Source organism: Lepidochelys kempii, chromosome 6 (assembly GCF_965140265.1).
Source record: "Lepidochelys kempii isolate rLepKem1 chromosome 6, rLepKem1.hap2, whole genome shotgun sequence".
In the NCBI taxonomy this organism is placed as follows: Eukaryota; Metazoa; Chordata; order Testudines; family Cheloniidae; genus Lepidochelys; species Lepidochelys kempii.
The window spans coordinates 50,623,844-50,644,908 of NC_133261.1; the positions used below are offsets into that span (position 1 = coordinate 50,623,844).

The 21,065-nt window shown below is 39.5% G+C and overlaps 1 protein-coding gene across 3 annotated transcripts in view; it reads left to right on the forward strand.

The window, feature by feature from the left end:
* ANO1 (anoctamin 1) overlaps positions 1–21,065 on the forward strand; it is a 117,166-nt gene that overhangs the window by 50,173 nt on the left and 45,928 nt on the right. For all 3 annotated transcript variants that reach the window (XM_073350660.1, XM_073350657.1, XM_073350658.1), the window contains exons 4-9: positions 4,386–4,484; positions 6,255–6,406; positions 7,768–7,822; positions 11,974–12,025; positions 16,227–16,282; positions 17,853–17,894. In XM_073350660.1, coding sequence (XP_073206761.1) covers positions 4,386–4,484; positions 6,255–6,406; positions 7,768–7,822; positions 11,974–12,025; positions 16,227–16,282; positions 17,853–17,894 — 456 coding nt within the window. The remainder of the gene's footprint in view (positions 1–4,385; positions 4,485–6,254; positions 6,407–7,767; positions 7,823–11,973; positions 12,026–16,226; positions 16,283–17,852; positions 17,895–21,065) is intronic.

A 21,065-nucleotide genomic window follows, 5' to 3' on the forward strand; every position in this document is an offset into this window, starting at 1 on the left:
CCCTTGGTTGTTCACACACTCTCCTCTCACTTAGTCCACACAAGGCCCTCCATGCAGACACTACAGGTTCTGCGGGTTTGGGTGGGAGCGTGACCAGTCAGTGGCATGGAGAAGTTTTTATGTAGCATTGTCCCAAGACAAACCAGTTGAGAAATTCCCATGGAAATGAGTTCTGACCCTGTTAATATTAAGCACCACATCCCAGGACCTGTCTCTTACTGTCTATGACACCCCTCCCATCCAGCCCCGGAGAGATAGTGGGGGGTGTGAAGGAACAAGGTGGCAGAGAGGCCTGGTTCCTGAGAGTCCTACTTCTGGGGAAAGGGAGAAGCCAGGGGAGTACCACAGAAGGGACAGCCATCAGTGAATGCCCTGGACATCTTTGCAGATGGCCAGATGTGTGTAAGTTTTCTCTGCGGATTTCAGGATTTCCATATATTTTGGAGAGCCCTTTCTCCTACTCAAGGCCTGCAAATCCTGCCTTCTCTCCCTCAGGAACTCAAACATCTGCAGTATTTCCCTCTAATTATACCCCTCTTATGGGTTTGTCCTGGCCATAACTTTCTCCCTCCTGTTGGAGCGAAACTGAGGACAAAAGTGGAGTGGAGGAGGAGAATAAGTATGACCAAAAGTGGTGGCCATTGTCAATCCAAGAAGTTAATCATTACAATATTTAATACATCTCAGAGTTAGACTTCTGCATACCGCGGGCTTTTAAAATAGCAAATACATTAATACAGACATCAGGGGGGAAAATTTTTGTGGAATTGCTAATAGTGATCTTTAACTCATCTACATAGTACTCTTCATAATTAGCCTCCTTGTTAAAAGATGTAGAATTTTTTAAAAATCTGTAATTTAAGAGACTTTTTGAAAGTTCTTAAGATGGACCCACATCAAACCCTGAGATCTGAACATCCCTGAACCTTTTGGACTGTTCAAAACCGAGATGTGAATTTGAGGTACCCCCTTAGATTGAACAACTCTATTGGTGTGTTTAAAATATTGACCTAGATCTGAAGTTTCTCATTTTAGGACTATCTCTTGAAAGTTCATGTTATGTTGTATCCTTTGTTATAACAGAAGTCACTGACACTTTAATATTACAGCTAAAACTGAGCCTGAAAAAAAACCTCCAGTTTCAAACACCCCTTGAACTTTGGTCAACATCTAAACTGCATCTAAATTCTGTGGGTTTGGCCCACCTGTAATTCCAATCTGTTTTTAAAAAGAGCTATTTACACTGAAATTGTCACATTTCAGTTTAGCCTCCAAAGGAATGAAATCTGTTCATGGGGGCCTTGTGTAAATAGTCTAGATTAATTGCATGGATTTCAGATGTTATTTCATCTTTCCGCTATAATTAGAGATCAGTGATGCTGTACATAACTCCTTTCACCTGCACAGCAAAAACAATGTGTTCTATTAAAAGACTGACTATATAAATGATTGGGAGTGTATGTGATCTGCTGCCAGTGTGATTAGCAGAGATAGCCATGGTCAGATTCATTTCAAAGGAAGCGACTATGTTTTAATTAACTGATCCAGCCAATGTGCCTGAAGTTGCAGAGGGAGAAGGTAAACATTTTGTAAATTTTATTTACAATATCTAAAAGCTGGGTTTTAAATCTGTGATCTGTGCATTAAAAGATGCTCAATATGTCTATTAAATATTCATGAATGTATAGATAGGACAAACCCTGGAAAAGCTAAATGAGTTTCCATTTCAGGTTCTATATTCCCAAATGTAAGTAAAAAGAGCCTTCCATCTAATTTGCAAACTATCATAGTAGATTGGCAGTCATCTTGTGCCAAGTCATGCAGTTTAAAATAGTTTACACGGCAGGGTGTCCCCACCTCTGACGTGTAGTACTACTTTAAATAATGTTGAAGGTCTTTGAGTTCAAACTAGGACATAATGCATAGCCATCCTGAGGGACACTGTCCTCTCAATACAAGATCAAAACAGAAAAGAAATGTACTGAGATGAGAGCCACAGGGATCTACATCAACTTTCATGTCCAAAGCTTGAATATAAGGCAAAGGCTTGCAGACACTTGCTTGAGTCTGAAGGGCATTATTGGGAAAGCCATGAAGTCACACTGCAGATCTTTAATATTAGTAAAAGTGAGCACTTGTTACAAGTAAGACCTATATTAAATTGCTTAAACTCTCTTCCATGGAGTTAACTCATAAATGTTTCTGAAGCTGTGACACATCGGAGGATGGCAACTATTTATGTCCCCAGAGTAATGTATTTCCAGAAAGCAGGTGCAGAATATTACAGGCTGAAACAAGCTTTTATACTTGCATAAGCAAGTATAGCAGCAAGAATGGAAAGATAAAGCCAGAAAGATTGAAGTCTTTTCCTGTTTAAAGCTATACCTCAATTTAAATTGAATAGCCTATTGATCTGATGAATGATGGGAGCCATTCACTCTCATGCTTTGAAATGGAAAGGGGAGAAAACCACTATCACAATATAATGTACATTTAAATACATGTGCATCTGACAAGGGCCTGAAGGATCGTGGGTGGCTGTAAGTGTCGGAAAATCTCTACCGCATATGCGTGAGGATGACAAGCACAGGAATCGGACAAGGCACTCTTCTTTTGCTAGTTGCCCACCTTCCTAGGATTCCCCTTTTCAATGGCAGGATGGCATCTAGACAACACTATTCTGGGGGCAAGGAGGAGGAAGGCTTTTTTTTCTCATGCATATTTGGAATTTCCAGCACTTCCACTACACACAGGAACAAAAAGGTCCAGTGCTGTCATCTGTTGTCTTTGTGAGTATATGCTATCGAAAGCATGGAATCACCCCAGGTTCTTCCTTGCTTTCAGTGTTACAAGCGAGGTGGTTATGCTTTTGAAGATTTCTGTTCTTCAAATACAGAACCTGTACTACTGGCTTTAAAATTCTCTACAGACTTACTTGCCTTTGCACATAGATAACACAGCTGTTCATATGAAAGCTCCTCAGTTTATGTGCAGGCCAGAAATAAGGCAAGTAGGTACTTCAACTCCATGGCTCTTAGATCACACAATACAAAAATATCTGAAGAACTAAATATTACTTATAAACTTGGCTGCCAAAGGAAGGCAGAAAATAGATGGGAGCAATTCCTGTGATCTATATGTGTTCATGAGCTCCATGGCTTCCTCTTAATGCCAACTGCTGATTTTGAAGGCTAGCCTCAAATCAAATGTCACCAGTCTGCTCTTGTGAAATGCATTGGCATGCCCTATCTGTTCCTCTTTACAGTTACATGACTGCACTCAACACATGCAGCTCAGAAGCAGCAAGCATGAACTCTCTCAGCAGCTGCGTCATTACTGGGGATAGTGAGGAACACACCACCAAGAGCAAATGTGTCTTTTGAAAATAACTTTTATAATAGAAAAGATGAATGAACCACAATTCTGCACAATTCAGCAGGGACAACCCACTCCATCCCTGTACGCTAGCATTTGGAGGGCGGGGGTGGGGGGCAGGATTGTCATAGGAACCATTACACCAACTCTCTGCCTCTTCATATAGTCAGCTATGCTGGCTTTAGGACAGCTTCATGTCAGCCATGCAGTACAAAGTGGCCCTAATGCAGGGAAGAATCTGGACCAATGTATAAAGAAATTGGATATTTTCCTATAAATCTTTCTGTAGTATTAATGTAAAAGTTCACCATTTAAGCTCAGATGTATACAACAGCTCTGCAGATGAAGCATTTTGGCCTCTTAGACGACTGTCATTCTGATCCTTAGAGGTTCTGAGCATATGTTGTGAGACGCTGCTGACTATCCTCAACTCCATTTACATCAATCCATTTAACACCTTTCACAAGATGCTCAAATCTCACAGGTTCAGGCCATTTTGGGTATGTCTACAACCCTCCCAACCTGAGCCCAAACATCTACATCACAGTTAAACAGTCCCTTAGCCTGAGCCCTGAAAGCCCAAGTCAGCTGGCATGGGCCAGCTGTGAATTTTTAATTGCAGTGTAGACATACTCTTGTCTAATTCAAATGTGAGTGACTGGGTATATTTTCCTTGTCCATAGGAAATACCTTTTATTTTCCAAGTAACTCTTACTTTCTCACTTTAAAATAAGATAATTATTCTACCTTGGGATAATTATTTTGTTGGAGGACAATGGTGTTTCATGTTTGTGGTTTGAGCACCTTGTGGACAATAAATCAGAAGATTTATTCAATGATAGTATCGTAGCTATTTAGAAGCAGTTGTTCCCCAGTTTTGTTTTAAACAGATTAGATTTATAATGTTGTCTGGTGGAGGCTACTTGATTCCTCAATATGTATGAAACTGGAAGAAAAATAGCATTTTATTTTATTTCATCTGAATTGTTGTCTCTTTCTTCCTTTTTTAGACTAAAATACATGGGGTTGGATTTGTAAAAATACATGCACCTTGGAATGTTTTGTGCCGGGAGGCAGAATTTCTGAAACTCAAGATGCCCACAAAAAAGGTTTGTGATAATTTTCTTTTTCTCCAAAAGTCACACCTCCACATACACACACAATTTACACACAACACTGACGTAGGGCTTTTCATCCTCACAGCACTTTACAAGCATTAACTAATCCTCACAACAATTTTGCGAGGGAGATAAGTATTCCTATTTGCCTTTTACACATAAGGAAATTTGAGGAGGAATGCCTAATTAACTTACCTAACCCTACAGAAAGAATCATGTTTATAACTGGGAACAGAAATCAAGAGTTCCTAGCTTCTGGTCCTATTCTTCACATGATACAAATGAGTTTGTACAGTATTTCATACCTTCAGTACATTTTGAAATGGTAGATTGCAGCTGATAATGGACTCCTAAATATACATTATGGGGGATGCTTATTTTTTCTTACTCCAGCAAAGCCCCAATCCTGAAAACACGTGTGGGAATAGCATTTTGAATGCAAATAGTTCCATGGAGCTCAGAGACTACTCATGTGCATAAAGTTAATCATGCATGTAAATGTTTGCAGGGTCTGGAACTAAATTAGCTTAGAATAAACTACCCTTCGGAATATTTGGAATATCGTTATAAAAGTGATAGTGTATTTTCTCCAGAGACCAAAATTTAAATAATCTTTGATATGTAGCTGTACCTATTCAATGAACATAACGTAGAGGTGGATTAATATTTAATGATATCCTAAGTGCCGGTTCCAGACACTGCAGAGAAAGAAGTCTCTAATGGAACAAGAGACAGCCTCAAAGCCCAAAGTAATTTATTGTAAGTAAAAATAAATTTAAACTTTTGGTTTAAATATTGTATTAGTAGCATCCTAGCCCACTTATCACTTTGTTTACTTTAATTGTGTTTCCTCTTTTGTTAAGGCCATTAAGTTCCTTGGAGCAATTGTATTACATAGGAAAGGGCATTTTTGTCAAGAGAGTGAGTGAGAGGTTTCTAAGCTTTCAGGCACAGTCCAGTTATTTCCTGTACCTAGCAGAAATGAGGAATGAATTTTCACTTGGCTACGCCTAGAAATGAGCTCAAACCAAACTCCTTCATCTAGGTAGTTTGTTTCTGGCTGTAGAGCGGAACTTTGTGGCTCAGGCTGTGACGTTTATTCTTTTCTTTTTTTATCTTCTAATGCAATTCCTGTATAACTTTGGCACTTGTTTGGTACCATAGGCCCAAATTGCCCTTACTGCACTGGTGAAAAGTAGTTCCACTGTGGTTCCATTACATGGAAGAGGTGGGATGCCAAAAGTCCGCGGTGCAGGGCATTCACATGCAAGCTTCCCTATGTACCATGGAGATCAGAAGTGTGCTCCTGATGTGGTTACACTCATCAGTTCTTGGGAGAAAGGAATCCATTGCTATGTGGATCTTCCAGTCCTTGGTTTCACCCCACAGAGTGGCTTACAAGGGCCACAGAAGTTACTTCAACCTTTAAGCTGCTATAGTGGCCATGGAGTAGCTCTATGGTTTTAGCTCTGTGAAGCGGCCCAGCCTTATCCTTTGGAATGAATATCCTTTGGAATGAATAAGGGGCAGGATTTGACTCAGACACATTTGGAGTCTGAGGTTGCCTCAATTTTCCCCTTTCACAACCCGTCCATCTGTTTCTCAACCTTTTAAAGAAGGTAGAGCGATAGCACACTGCTCCTCATTAGTTTATTTGAGTGTATTTATTTAAATGATGGTTTTATTCCTTATACTTCAGAATCTTTTATGAATAATTTTGAGAGCAATACAGTATTAATTGTTCATTTTCCTTCTTCTCAGGTGTATCAGATAAATCAAGCCCATGGTCTTTTGAAAAAAATTAATTCTGTAATTCAAAAAATAACAGAACCTATCCAGCCAAAAGTAGCAGAACTCAAACCACAGACAGTGAAACGCCTCTCTTACCCCTTCTCCCGGGAGAAACAACACTTGTAAGTGAAAGCTTCATCTAAATTAACCATTTGCATCAACAGGATCCAGACTTTGCAATACCACTTGCGACACAGGCATGAATAGGTTAATAGAAAAATGTTCATCAGCACTGATATTGCAGTAGTGATCATTAAAATGGACACTTTTCCTTTTCATAATAAGTGAAATCTTATCTAATTCACTGTGCAGGAATCAGACTTTTTAAGAATCTCTGTGTGGCATTTGTGTTCATTTTAGCTGTCATATAGTATATGTAGCAACCCTCCTGAACAGAGTAACAAATATGTCTGTTTTACTACAAAGATAAATTTATATCATAATACTTATGGTTTTACTATGGTCCTTTTCACTGCAAAAACGAAGTGTTCAGTAAGATTTGTAGATAGGAGTATGGTTTGATAAACATAACTGATAGCCTCCTTAATAGTATATGGGCAGGTAATACATGTATTGTGTACCATCTACAAGGAGAGGGCCTGATTTGGCTCTCCTTGAAGTCAGTGGTAGTTTTGCCATTGATTTCAATAGGAACAGGTTTGGGCCCATTTTGAGATCTCAAGAATAATTTCAATTGTGTATACATACATGTCAGGAAAAATGGAAAAAGCAGAGGCTGGGCGCAGCATCTTCACCACACAGACATTTGTTTTTACCTTTAGTGGACACAGAACATGAAAGGGTGCTGTGCAGTAGGATGGTATCAGGCAGAATCTGGCTGCGTGTAAATGACATGTTTGCAGAGTATGTCACCTTTGGTATGTGCCCAGATTTGTAGAAATTGACCTGATAAGAGAATTTATAGCATGAGGGATGTTCATCTAATAAAACAATCAGATGCCCGAGTATCACTAAGGATCAGATTTAGTAACTTGTACTCAGATTGAAAAGGATCTTACACGTCTTGTCTCACTTTTTTTTTCTTCTTTCAATTAAACTACTTTTAGAGTAATCATTGGATAAAGGAGGCAAAAGATGGCCCAGCATGATTAACAAAAGAACGCTTGGCTAGATCAAAAAAATCACTGGGTGAAATGCTAGGTCAGTGTTATGCAGAAAGTCAGAGTAGATGATCATAACAGTCCCTTTTGGCCTTAACATCTATGAATCTATAAAACCAATGAACCATGTTGCCAAACCCCCTAAACCGGGGAGTTTGGGATGGGCATTTCTTTTAGAAGGGATATTAGATTAGATTCATTTTATGTTTATTCATTGACAATAACATTCATTACAAGCAGTAAACTTTACTGCTCAGCGGTATCCTCAGGATAAATGAAAAGAGGTCACCAAGTGTAGAAAATTATAGGCAGCTTTTTACCTAATGTGCAATCTTTTTTTCTCCTTTCTAATGTTTTAACAGATTTGATTTGTCTGACAAAGAGTCCTTTTTTGACAGCAAAACGAGAAGCACGATAGTAAGTATTGTATTTTAAAATCATTTACAGCAGGGGTATTCCCATCATGATGTGGGTTTCAAGTGCTCCTTTGCTAGTTTTAATCCAAACTCCCAGTACCAAATGCCACTAATTGTCAATGACAGAAATTGGTTAAATAACAAAATGAAGCATTTCCAGTGCACAGTTTCTAGTGTGGCTGCTAAATACTGTTTGGGATTAACAGTATGCCTTCTTTTGCACAGTAACTCAGTTTTGATTCTATTAGGCTTTGTCCACACTTATGGTGGTGTGTAGAGTACAGGCACTATACATGTAGAAACATGCCACTGTGAAAAGCAGGGGGTGTCCACACTTCTCACTGCAGTGTGTAGATACACGCGACAGGGAAAGACTGTGGCATTGGGGAGGCTTTCCACACAGCTTTCCGCCTGCTAGAGCCTTTCAATATTGCTGGAGCCTTTCACTACAACTGGGAAAGTCTCTGGCAGCAGGCAGGCAGCGGGACACTACATTGCTAAAAATAGCAGCGTAGACATGGGAGGTGTTGTTGGGGCATGTAGAGAGCAACGTAGGCTATATTCACTGGGGGTTCAGGCATTTTGGGCACTCTACTCTACTCTACTCTGCCCACCTAAGCTGTGCCTCACCGTTTACACTGCTCTTTATACACATGCTCACTTGGTGTGCAGTGTCTGTACTTTACACTCCACCAAATGTGTAGACGTACCCTTAGAGTCTCAGTAATTCTGGGACGCAGCATGGACTTGGACTCAGATCTGGATGCCTTTCCTGGCTCTGCTACAGGTCTGCTCAGTAACATTGGGCAAGTCACTTCCCCTTCCTATGCCTATATTCCCACATTTGTAAAGTGAGGCCCCTGACCTCCTTTGTAAAGTGCTTTGAGATTTACTGATGAAAAACACTATCTAAGAGCTAGGCATTACTGGTACTGGTGGATATTTTTAAAGCAGCATTGGGCTATGGAGCAGGATTAACATCTCCTAACTTTTAAAATAATATCTGTATTTAACAACAACAAAAATCATATTAAACCAAGCTTAATAGGAACAGAAGTCACTGAATTTCAATCGGAGTTATTGTTTGAATGACCATTCCCCCTTATTATGTTAACTTGTGACATTCACTTCTATGGTGCACTTTAGTCAGTGCTAGGGTAGATTGTCAGAACTCTAATAATATTTAGCAGGTGTATAGAATCTTTCATCCACAGAGTTCTTTACAAAGGAAGTCAGTCACCATTTTACAGATGGTGAAACTGAAGCATCTGGGAGTGAAGTGACTTGCCCAAAGGTACACAGTGAGTTGGTTCAGAGCCAGGAACAGAATACAGATTCTGCCTCCACATCTGGTGTTCTGTTCACTAGACACACTCCCTTGTATACTGCTTGTACAGCATTTTATAAATTTGCCCTAATTTACACCCCTACAACTCCATTGCAGGACTTAATGCTCTGTGTGTAGGAGAAGTGCCATAGAGAGACAAGGTGAGTGAGGTAATACCATTTACTGGACAAACTTCTATTCGTGAGAGAGACCAGCTTTCAAGCTTACACAGAGCTCTTCTGAAGAGCTGCTATTATTATTTAATTGTTTTGTGCCACAGACGTGCAATGCAAATAAAGACATAGTCCCTGCCCCAAGAGCATTTACAATCTAAGGACTAGATTGTGCCTTAGGCATGTCAGAGGTGATGTAGTCTAGTGGATAGGGTACTGGATGTGGAGTCAGGAAACCTAGGCTGTATTACAGGCTCTGTTCCTGACCTATGACATCATCATGAGCAGGTAATTTTACCTTTCTGTGTCTGTGTTTCCTCCTGTCTTTTGTCTGTCTTGTCCATTTAGTTTGTAAGCTCTTTTGGGCAGGGTGTCTCTTGCCATTTTTTTCACAATGGAGTTCTGGTATTCTTTAAGGTCCTTAGGCACTACAATAATACAGATAATAATAATGGCATCCCAATCTCATCTAAGACCTCTCGGTGCAAATAATAATAGAGGAATGATTCCTCTGAGGCTCCTCTAACTTCCTGCCCACTTGTTTCCTTGCTCATCTGCTGTATAGACTCTGAGCATCCCGAGACACTATGGTTTGGGTAGCCCTTACACACCTGTATGATGTTAAGGGAATCCTCACACACAGACATGCCCCTTGGCTGTGTCGGGGTGGGGGGTAGTCACAATATAGCCCTAAATTAAGAAAAGAGCAAAGGGAGGAGATGAGGTTTGGTCAGGGAACAAGGATGAAGACAATATGATCAGGCAGTCCCTTGAGAGGCTAATGCATGTGTCTCAAGAAGAGCTATGTTGTTTGTTGATAGAACTATAGTTTATAACATATAATCATTAGTAAACATATGAGACAATTGAATTGATTTCTGTAACAACCCCTCAGCTCAACCAAGTTGCCATATGTGAGAACGAGAGCAAGAGCTCAAGCAAGTTAAGAAATAGTAATATTTAAGGGAGATAAGGTGAGTGAGGTAATAACTTTCATTGGACCAGCTTCTGTTGGTGAAAGAGACAAGCTTTCAAACTCCATGAACCGAAAAGCTTGTCTGATTCACTAACAGAAGTTGGTCCAAGAAAAGTGATTACCTCACCCACCTTTTATCTCTTGTATCCTGGGACCAACACTGCAAACAGTAAGATTTAAGGCAGAATGACAGATGGGAAGAAGGTTGGCCTAGTGGATAGGGAACTTGATTGGGCTTAGGCAAGTCACTTAGTCTACTCTGTGTCTCAGTTCTCCATCTGTAAAATGAGGATAATATTTTCTTACCTCACTTCAATGTTGCAAGGATAAAATCCATCCATGATTATGAGGCACTCATATTCTGTGGTGATGAGTCATATACCTACCTCATAAGGTAAAAGCAAAGACATCCAAAATTAACCCTTTGAATGTTTATATGAATAGGCATGTAATTTACAATGCCAGAGTATACTTGGGCATCCTTAGCATGTAAATTCTTTACCAAATAGACCTCAAACATTATTTTGGCTCCATCAACGTCTGTGTGGTAGAGTCCTTCATATTGCACTTCTGAAACTGGTGCACTCTCTCAAAGCACTAACTTATAGATGTGGTTGCACTAGCAAGTTATAAACATTAATTGGCCCTCTAGAATATCTGTAAGAAGAGCAACAGCACCCTCGGTTATCGCCTGCCTTGAAAGAAGCGAGGAATGTCCCATATATCCACCTGCCCACTCAATTCAAGAGGGAAAGGAAATTGCATGATGTTGCCCTTGGCTGGGACAAGGTGTAGAGGAGATAGAGCAGGCCAGCATCCTGAAGAAACCACTTTGTGACCAGACAGGGCAAAGGGGAGTAGAGTGCTTTCCCTCACAGGGTTTATTTATTATTTTCATTCATTTTTAATTATAAAAGAATTTCCCCTAGCCTCCCTCCAGCCCAATATTTGCTTCATTGCATGAGAGCACATCTCTTTACTACAGGGGTGATTATTCAGCCACTCAGGCTGCCTGGTGGAACATACAAACATGTTTGACAATAAATTAAATAATAAATAAATGCCATTTTTGGCACTGAAGTCCTTATGCCTCGGAAATTTTAGTGTCGAGTTATTTTATTGTGTAACTCAGTGTTTGACAAAATGGTGAGTACTTGGAGCTTTGCTTAGATCTAATGGGCCAGATCCCCAGGTAGTAAAATATTCACAGTACCATTTTAGTCAATGAAGTTACGTCGATTTCCACCAGCTGAGGATCTAGCGCTATATGCCAGTTTAGCAACATACAAGATGCTTGTAGGAAAAGGTCTTTAATCTGGGATCTATGTGTTTCCTATGGCGCCTATGAATAGCATCACTATCATAGTGAACAGTTAAATCTAACACACTCCTCCTCAAACAAATAAAAATCACATATCTTACTAACTGGCAGTTTAGTCATCAAGCTTTTTTCCCCCCTTTCTACAGAAAGTGTATATGAAAATAACCACATTCTTTAAAACATAATAACATCAAGCTTTTAATAGAGAACATTGATTTACTAGCTGTGATCAACAGCTCAATTGTGCCAATAACTTTTATTTGGATTGTACTCTGAAAAAGATTTGTTTGCACAGAACATGTCCACTGGCAGTATCTCAAGTAACTCTTTCTTTTCTTCCATCTTGCAAATATAGGTTTATGAAATATTGAAAAGAACAACATGTACCAAAGCCAAGTACAGCATGGGTAAGGAACTTTACGTAGGTTTGAGATCAGCATAATTTTCAGGTGTCACAAATGTTTGCAAATTTGCAACTGAAGGGATGGTTTGTTCATTTGTTTTGTTTTTATCCTCCATGTTTTGATTTAAGTTCACTTAGTTTAGTTATTGTGTTTTTGATTTATGTTTAGTCAGGAACATTTTTCATCTGTAAAGATGTAGATTCATTGCTGTAAACCAATTTTATGGTCAGATCTTTAAGCAAATTGTAAAGCAAGATTAATATTTTCAGGCACAAAGAGGTCGTTCACAAAGGGACTGAATGGCAGTATAAAACACTAAGATATGGCCAAGAACTAATAATGTGTGGTCATTTCTTGACCACTAGGGGTTCAATCCTATCCACATTAAAGTCAATGAGAGTATTGCCATGGACTTCAGCAGCTTAAGGATCACAGTCTAGAACCAGCCACATAAATCCAGTCTGTTTCAATAGTCACCTAAAATTGTTATCATTTGATATCTCTTTAAGGGCTTGTGTGAAATGGTCTCAGTTGACAAGTCTTCAAAACTCTCCCATAATTGGCACTTGTTGGCATTCTTCACGAACTCAGCAGAGAGGCCATGTATGGGAGTAGGCATGGGGACTAGATTAATCCCTCATCACTAGAAGTAGACGTAGTCTCTCCAGTTCAGTGACAAAGTGGAGGAGAAACTTACACTACTGCTGCCGATGGATGTGGGATTTTAGCCTTCAGAACTGATCCAACTGTTAAATTCATTAACAGGAAGAAATAAAAATCAGGTCACCCTGATAAAGACCTACTGACCATATATCCCCTCTTCAGCTGTTTTATAGTCTCTTTAACACTGATTATGATATGCAGGGATCCACTAAACTATGGCACTGAAGTGAATAAATAGCTCATAATAAACCAAATCATGTGTGGCAAAAACTAAATTTCCTCAAGTCCAGTCATCTCCACACCTGATATCCCATGGAAGACAAAAATCAAATGGAAAAACTGGAAACTGTTAAAACATTCATTTGTCCACAGGTAGTTAAATACAAGTATGAATTACAGGTAGCTCTGACAAAATAGTGACAAAAATGCTGTTAAGAAATCCATCTAATAATGGAGGGATGATTAAGCCAGATGTGCTTTGTATACTCTGACTTTGCAATTTAAGACATAACCTACAGTGTACAGGTGGCGAATCCTTATATGCCTTAAGATTACTTTGAGTGCAACCAGGCACTGTTCCTGTAATGTGGAAAATCCAAATGCAGGAGTGGCCTCCTTTTCTCAAAGCTCCTGTTGGATCGGTTTCACAGCCGAAATGACAAACTTTCACAGTGGCAGGGGGAAAGTCCCACAGCTCAGTGTGGAATCTTGTCCTAGAGTTGGCTGCTTTCCTGGTCAGAAACAGGAACCACATTAACAGTTACTTGAATGAGGAAAAAGACGTTATGTTTTTGGGTCCCCCTGCTTCTTCCGCCTTCACCAGACATGGGCATGGAAAAACCACACACAGTGCATGATATAAAGAGGTGATTGGGCCACGTAATCAGTGGGTGTAAATCAGTGTGGTTCCATCTGACCTTGTATGTTCAGTCATTATATAATCAAAGAAAGTTTTGGAACAGATTTGAACAAATACGAGTAACACTAGGATATTTTGGAAGTGCTTTCCTCTGAACTTTGCTGCCAAGTAGAAATAACAAAGCTGCCCAGTGAACACGCTAGCCTTTTGCTGTTTATTAGTGCATACTTGTGAAACTGCGAATTGTAGTCCAAAACTTTTCGTGTCCATATGTAGTAGGTGGGGTGCTCAAATCCTCAGCAGTGCAATCACTAGAGCTGTGCATTACCAGCCTGCTACCTATTTCTAACTGAAGGTAGTATGAAACCTGCAGGTAATTCTTACTGCTTGATAACTGTGCAGTCTTGGTAGGATTTTTTTTTTAAAGTATGGCCTTGAAAGGTGCTGAGCACCTCTTGAGGGTTAAGGACACTCAGCAACTCCTCCAGCAGTCACTTAATGCCTTGTAGGATCAGGGCCTCAATGAGCTTGTAAAAATGTCAAGAGTACAAAAAACACACCCTTCATTGGTTCATGCTCTTAGGGTGTATCTACATTGAAGAGCATATCCATGTTCATGGATGGTAAGGGGGTTCGGGCATGTGTCAGAGGCCGTACCCACATGATAGCGTAGACCGGTGGTTTCCAAACTTATTTGATCAGGCCCCCTTCTTTTTGTCTGTAGTCATTTATTTCCCCCTCTCAAAGTATATATACCACCACCCAGCACTGAAGGCAGAGCAGAGAGTAGTGGCTGCTGGCTGGTCACCCAGCTCTGAAGGCAGCACTATGCCAGCAGTAGTATAGAAGAAAGAGAGACCATGTGAAAAATAACACTCATCAATATCACTTTTCACACTGAACTTAGCGCCCCATTGCCACCCTTACTTCTGTGCTGCTGCTGCCACCTTGGGGCTGAGACCCAGAGCCCCGCCACCTCCAGCTGATGGATGGGGGTGGGGGAGAAGGAGAGCCGAGCCTACGTGGTATGGCTCCAGCTGTACCCTTTATCCCTGTCTCCCAGGCGTGCACGGACCTTCTGCATGAGCCCCAGCCACCGGGGCTGACAGCCAAAGCTCTTAAAAAAAAACAAAACCAACCCCCCCCCCCACAGTCCGTGCCTCCCTTGGCACATTCCCATGCTTTCCTTGGGAGACCTACCCCATTGTTTGAGAACCACTGGTGTAGACATACCCTATATTTCTCTACATCCGGACCCATGCTGTTATGTCAGTGAGGGATCAATAAACAATTGTCTAGCTAGAACACACCACAATATGTCAGGTTTTTTGTTTTCTCTTTGTAATATTCTTAAACTCTTATTATACACATTGGCCCAATTTTGATCTGGTGATAATCAACTTAGCTCTGTTACAATCAATGGAACAATGTCAATTTACTCCAACTGAGGACGTGATCTTAAAAGTCATCATTCAAGATTAGGTAGCAGAGTCACCAAACATATCTTCAGTGGGTAACGAGACCCATTCAAAGACTTGTAGAAACTCCATATTTGGCAGTAGCTATATTAATGCCAACAGCTGTAATAAAACTTACAGTATCTCGAAATTATATACCGTAGCCTCCAAGGATCTGTGTCCTGCTAAGCAGTCTTTGGAATTCTGTAGCAAGATGAGATTTCTAAGTGCATTCTTCTCCCATTGCACAATTCTAATCATATGTATAACTTCTCCTGTTATGTCCTCACTTCTCTTAATTAATCCCAAAGTTAAAGAATGAGATCACTCTCCACAAGGCAGAGAATAAACTCCACAGAGCTCTCCCACCCCACACACATTATAGATGCAGCATTAACTGCTTTAAGGCTCATGCATGTAACTAATAGATAAATGTGTAAACAGGGACAGGAGAGGGAAGAAAGACGGAAACTACACTTTTAAATAAAAGATGGAAATGTGGTAAATATGGTAAGTATTATGCCAAGGTCTTTGCAAAGGCTTTCCCTACAACTTTGCTAACCAATCTCAAAAACTCTGAGTGTATGATGAGTGCCTATGTATTAGGGTTGCCAACTTTGTATTTCAAAAATAAGGGACTGTTTTCTTAGCACCCCTTCCCTGCCCCTCCTCCTGGTACTAGTAATACTAATAATTAGTAGTACTCACCTACATTTGCCTGGGGTATTTCTTGCTGCTTTTTGCAGCACTCGGAAACTCCCGACCTTCTTGTACAGAGATTTAAAAATAAGGGACGTCCCTTGTAATAAGGAACTGTTGGCAACCCTAGTATGTATGTTCCCTTACACAATCAATCCAGCCATATTCTTCTTATGATCCAGCCTTTTGCTTTAAAATCTGCAGCCTTGCTCTTCAAATCAGACTGACTTTTCAGAGAATGTCATTTATTGTAATGACTGGTTTCAAGTCATTGTCTCCTAATTCTTCATTCTCAAACATATGACTTCCTCTTACTCTCTGCAGTTTTCCATTTTGTAAAATTAATCCTGCTTAATGATCTGTATGAATGAAAATGAAACTATATAGAGAGGAATTAGATGGCAGAAGATTTATTAGCTAACCAAATGAGTACTATTTTGAGGGAATTCTTCAGAAATGTTGGATGTTAACTTGAGACTGTCCAAATTTAAAATTGTACATTGCTATTATGCCTTTGTCTTTCAAGGAATCACCAGTCTGCTTGCCAATGGAGTTTACAGTGCTGCATATCCTTTGCATGATGTAAGTGATCTTGGAATATATTTTACATTTCTACAATCTGACACCAAAAAATCCTTAGTGTGTTATGTATTAATGGCATCATCCCAAACATCTTTAGTGTTTCACAAGCTTAATTTCCTACTCCGCTTTTATAATGAGTTTTCACAACTTGTACAATCTTTACCTGTCAGCTGTGTTGGCTTTTAATAATACCTGCCAAGTTAGTTCCCTTGGTCATCAAAAATGCTACTTTAATATAAAGTTAGTGGAGTTATTAATGTGTCTTGGCAAATTAAATACTTTTGCTACTTTTTGACCTTCTGCTCCCAAGGATTCTGGCACTATGGCGAGGAAATGTATTCATATCTGTACTCCAGGTGACTAATTTCCTGGTCTAAATCCCCTGGCATCCCCCTATATAAATAGCAAATGTCAGTGATTGTATGTATAATGGGTTGCCATTGGGGAAGTGTCCAAATACTTTAATGTACAGTGCCAGTAGAGATTGGTAGGATCAGACAGTAAGGAAATTTATATGGAGTCTTTTACCACAGGTGTACTGGTGTGGATCTGTATCGGGTTGGTAGTGACCCAAAGATTTCATCCTCTGACTTGATGGTCCTATAAAATGAGTTGGGGATCACTATCCATGCCAAAGTGGACTGATGGGTGCACCACAGTTAGCATTAATTGACACCCTTACCTAAGAGACTGAGAAGTGGCTGGTGTTGAAACATTTACAGATGGTCCCTTCCTATAGAGGCTTCATGAATGTCTATAGAGCAGTGTTTGATGCCCCTGCTGCACCTATTCTGTGAGTGTATAAAGGATCGTGATGTGAAGCTGAAGTAACGCAGTGGTGGAAAAGGCCCTTTGAACCTCATACTCCTCTCACTTGCAGGGGGTTTAAAACTAATGAAACTTCATTGACTTGAATGGGTTTATCACTGGTTTACATTGGTGTGAATGAGATCAGAATCCGGCCTTTTGTCTATTTGGCATTTATCACAAGCATCTGCTATAGAGATACCATTTAGCGTTCAAAAAAGATTAAATAAATTCTACTTCATGTACATGCTAATGCTCTGCTGTGCTTTATTAGACATGTAGACAGCTACTGATAGCCACTGATATGTATATTTTATTTGTTCCATAATTGTATTCCTTATCATATTTAGAAATGACCCCCAAATCAAAGCCCCAGATTTAATCATCCCTGAGCTTTGGGACAATTTGGATATGGGTCAGCCTTCTAAGCTGGTCTCCTCTTTTTATAATGGATTAACTAAACCCCAAATATCACTCAAATGTGGGCCTATCTCTAATCACATTCTTCCCTTAACATTTTTAGGCTGCCTTTATTACTTATTCATTGCTTTTTACCCTGTGACCGACTTTATTACTTTTTCTTCATGTGCTCGATGACAGAAGACAAAGTGTGCCATGAGAAATGACCCCATATAATACAGCATTATTTTACAAATTGCCTTTCTGTTTTTGATGCATTACGTGAGTGGGATACATGGTATGTGAGCCGCATAACGGTTCTGGGTGTGACTTGTTGGATGATGCCATTTTTCTTTCTTTAAAGGGTGACTACGAAGGTGAAAATGTTGAGCTCAATGACAGAAAAGTAAGTTGATATATGTGATTCAGCAAGTTCTCAAGAGTGTTAGCCTCACAAATCACCTGTCGGGAACTGGACATTTGCCAAGATTTCCCAGAAAATATCGTGGAAAGGCAATCAGTGCCATATAGCAGAAGTATTTCTAAATGTTAATTTTACTCCAACATGGATGTGTTTAAATTACCCCATGTAATAATGGTGCATTTCACATCATCATAGGAAAAATGTCAACATTTACATTCTAATTTCTCTTAAGGTTGCTGTGACATTAAGTACAATCTGGACTGATGGACAGCTGTGTCCCCTCAGTTCTCCAACCTGGGGTGCCTTTTACACTGCTTTGCTGTGAGAGCAACCACTCCTGGCCTGCTCACACATACATATGTAAATCACTCCCAGCTATACTGCATGAGTGCTATGCATGAGTAAGGGAATCAGAACCTGACCCTGAGGAAAATAATCTCAAAAGTAACCATTTTGATACTTAGAATTTATTGGGCAAAAAAAGATTGCCTGGTTTCAAACAAGGTTTTGCTGTATGTAACTAAGTTAAGGGCAAATTTTTATTCTTTAAGTCCCAGCCTGTGCTAAGGAGGCTACAGTTCATCTCCCAAGTGGGCCCTACTGGCAGTACTGGATCTCACTTAGTTCCAGTTTCGCCAAGTTCATGACTTAAAGGATGTTGTTACTCTCCTGATGCAGGGTGCTTCAGACTGACTGTGTTTCAAGACACCGTGTTAAGAGAGAGAGAGAGAGATAGAATTTCATCAGATCTTCTGTTTTCCATTTTTAAATATATAATATTTTTATAGAAAAAACAAGAAAGTGGGAATGAGGAGGAAGGTTCTAAGATAGGTATAACAAACTATGGAAGGACAATTGCACAAGATAATATTTGGTACATATATAGTGTTCTGTAAGATTAATCAACTTAATTCTCATAATGCTTCCAAGAAGAGGGGTTTCCATTTTGCAGACAGAAAAAATGAGACAAAAAGCATAAGACCAAAGTTTTCAAAAGAGGACACAAAGTTTGGGGGCTTCAGTTATTGGGTTTCTAAACTTGAGACTTCTTGGGGCTGACTTTCAGAATTGGTGCATACCCACAACTCCAAATGAAGTCAGTGGGAAGTGCAGGTGGTCAGCATGTCTGAAAATCAGACAAAAGGCATCTGAGATCGGGCCCCCGAAATCAGAGGGCAGTGAGGCTTTTGGGTTTTTTTATTTAATTTTATTTTATTTCATGGTAGAATTGTAAACTGCTGAGATGTCAGGTTTCACCACATCGTGATTCAAATAAGCTAATGACTTTAGGAAACATCAGACTGTTAGCTATTCTTATATGAACAAAATATCTGAAATTGGTTTATCTGCACCGAAGGGTAATTAATTTAGAACTCCTTGTGTCTACGAGTTAGAAGCCTTTATTTAATTAATTATTTAACAATTAGACAATGCTAGTTTTTATGATTTAATTATTTTGCTTCTATGAATCAGTTTAAATAAAACTCTAAAGAAAAATATCAAACTCTTTGGTTTTGTAAATAGGCCAGTGTTCACATCCCCATTCTCAGCTCCACATGGGCTATTTAATATTCCACTTACTGTTTTTTAATTGTTAATTCAGAGAGAGGGTTTGACTTTAAGCCTAGCTTTAGGTAAAAGTGACGCATACACTGCACCACGCAAGTGGATAGCCATGGCTGGCATTGACACACAGAGGCACACCTCCAAATTAAATCCTGCCCAGCTATCCCTGTGCTGCAGGTTAGGTTCATAATTTGCTGTTGGCCTATACCCCCATTCCAGCCAGAAGTAGGGATGATGGGGTGCAGGCTATGCCCATCTCCATGCCCAGTCACCTACTGCATGTTCTGGTAGTGGGAAATAAGTGAGCATGCAGCTCACTTGCTTGCTTCCTCATGTCTAGAACTAAGGTGCAAGTGACCCCTGTGATGATAGGTGGAATGCTAAATTGGTTAAAATTAAACTAGAAACAAAGGGAAAAAAGATGCAGTTAGCAGCAACTTTTAAATGAATCCTGGTGTTTCAGAATTTGAATGCACTTGCTGGTTAAATTAATCTGATTCTGATTCTCTGTGCTACATTTCATGTGTTTTGGGTTTTTTCTTACCAAAGATTACAGTTAAAGAAACATATTGATAGCAACCAACTCATGCATTTAAATTTTAGAGGATTTACCATTGTCAAATGATTGAATGAAGACAGTGGTGACCATTAGAACAAACAGACCTATTCATTGCTATTGCTTGTAGGGATTAATCATTGTTATATTGTTTATATTAATATATCAAACTAAAGAAAAAAAACTAAATAGAGAGATTATCATTGTACTGGAATTCGCAGGTAGATCATGGGAATCTAGGGCTTTATTTTTCCTGGTTCTGTGTGAAGAACTTTCACAGAAATCAATGAGATTTTTGTACCAAAACTAATATTCTGTGGCAAGATATAAAATGTGCTGAATGGCAAGAAGGATGTCAAGTAGCCAGTTTAATAACTCCTTTTTCTCTCTTCAGAATTGGACTGGGTCAGGAAGAATCAAATCTCAGAAGTGTAGTCTTGTTTACAATGTAAATTATGTAATAAATTGAGTGCTTTCAGATGAACCTAGTTTTGTGAGTATGTAATTTCATTTTGTGAGCCATTAATGGTGACCTTTATTTTCTTTGGCCCAAATCCTGACTGAAAGTAATGAGTGAAGACCATTGTGTTCTTCTTAAGATCTTAAATGCAGTTTCTTGGACACTTCAGTACATTTTCTCTCTACAGATGCAAAATATTAGTGCAGCAACAGCAAACTAGTTTATTCCAGTTTGGTGTCTGTGTGTGTCTCTCTCTCTCTAATAATTCCAAGAACAACCATCCTTCACACCCACATCCATTCTGCTAAAGACTTGACTGATGTATGACTTGCAACAAATCATAAAATCCCCCTTACATCTATCCATTAGTCCTGTTGTTGGAGAGCTTTTAATGCAGAAGAATTCATCATTGTAGCATGCAGTGTGCCAAACCATCAAACTTGTTTTTCATACTTAATGCAGATGCATGTATTGGTCGATTGAGGTATGTGCAACCACAAGAAGAGCGACACCAGAGCACAACACGAACTGTGCAGTAACTTGGAACAAAAGGAGAAACAGCTCATTTACG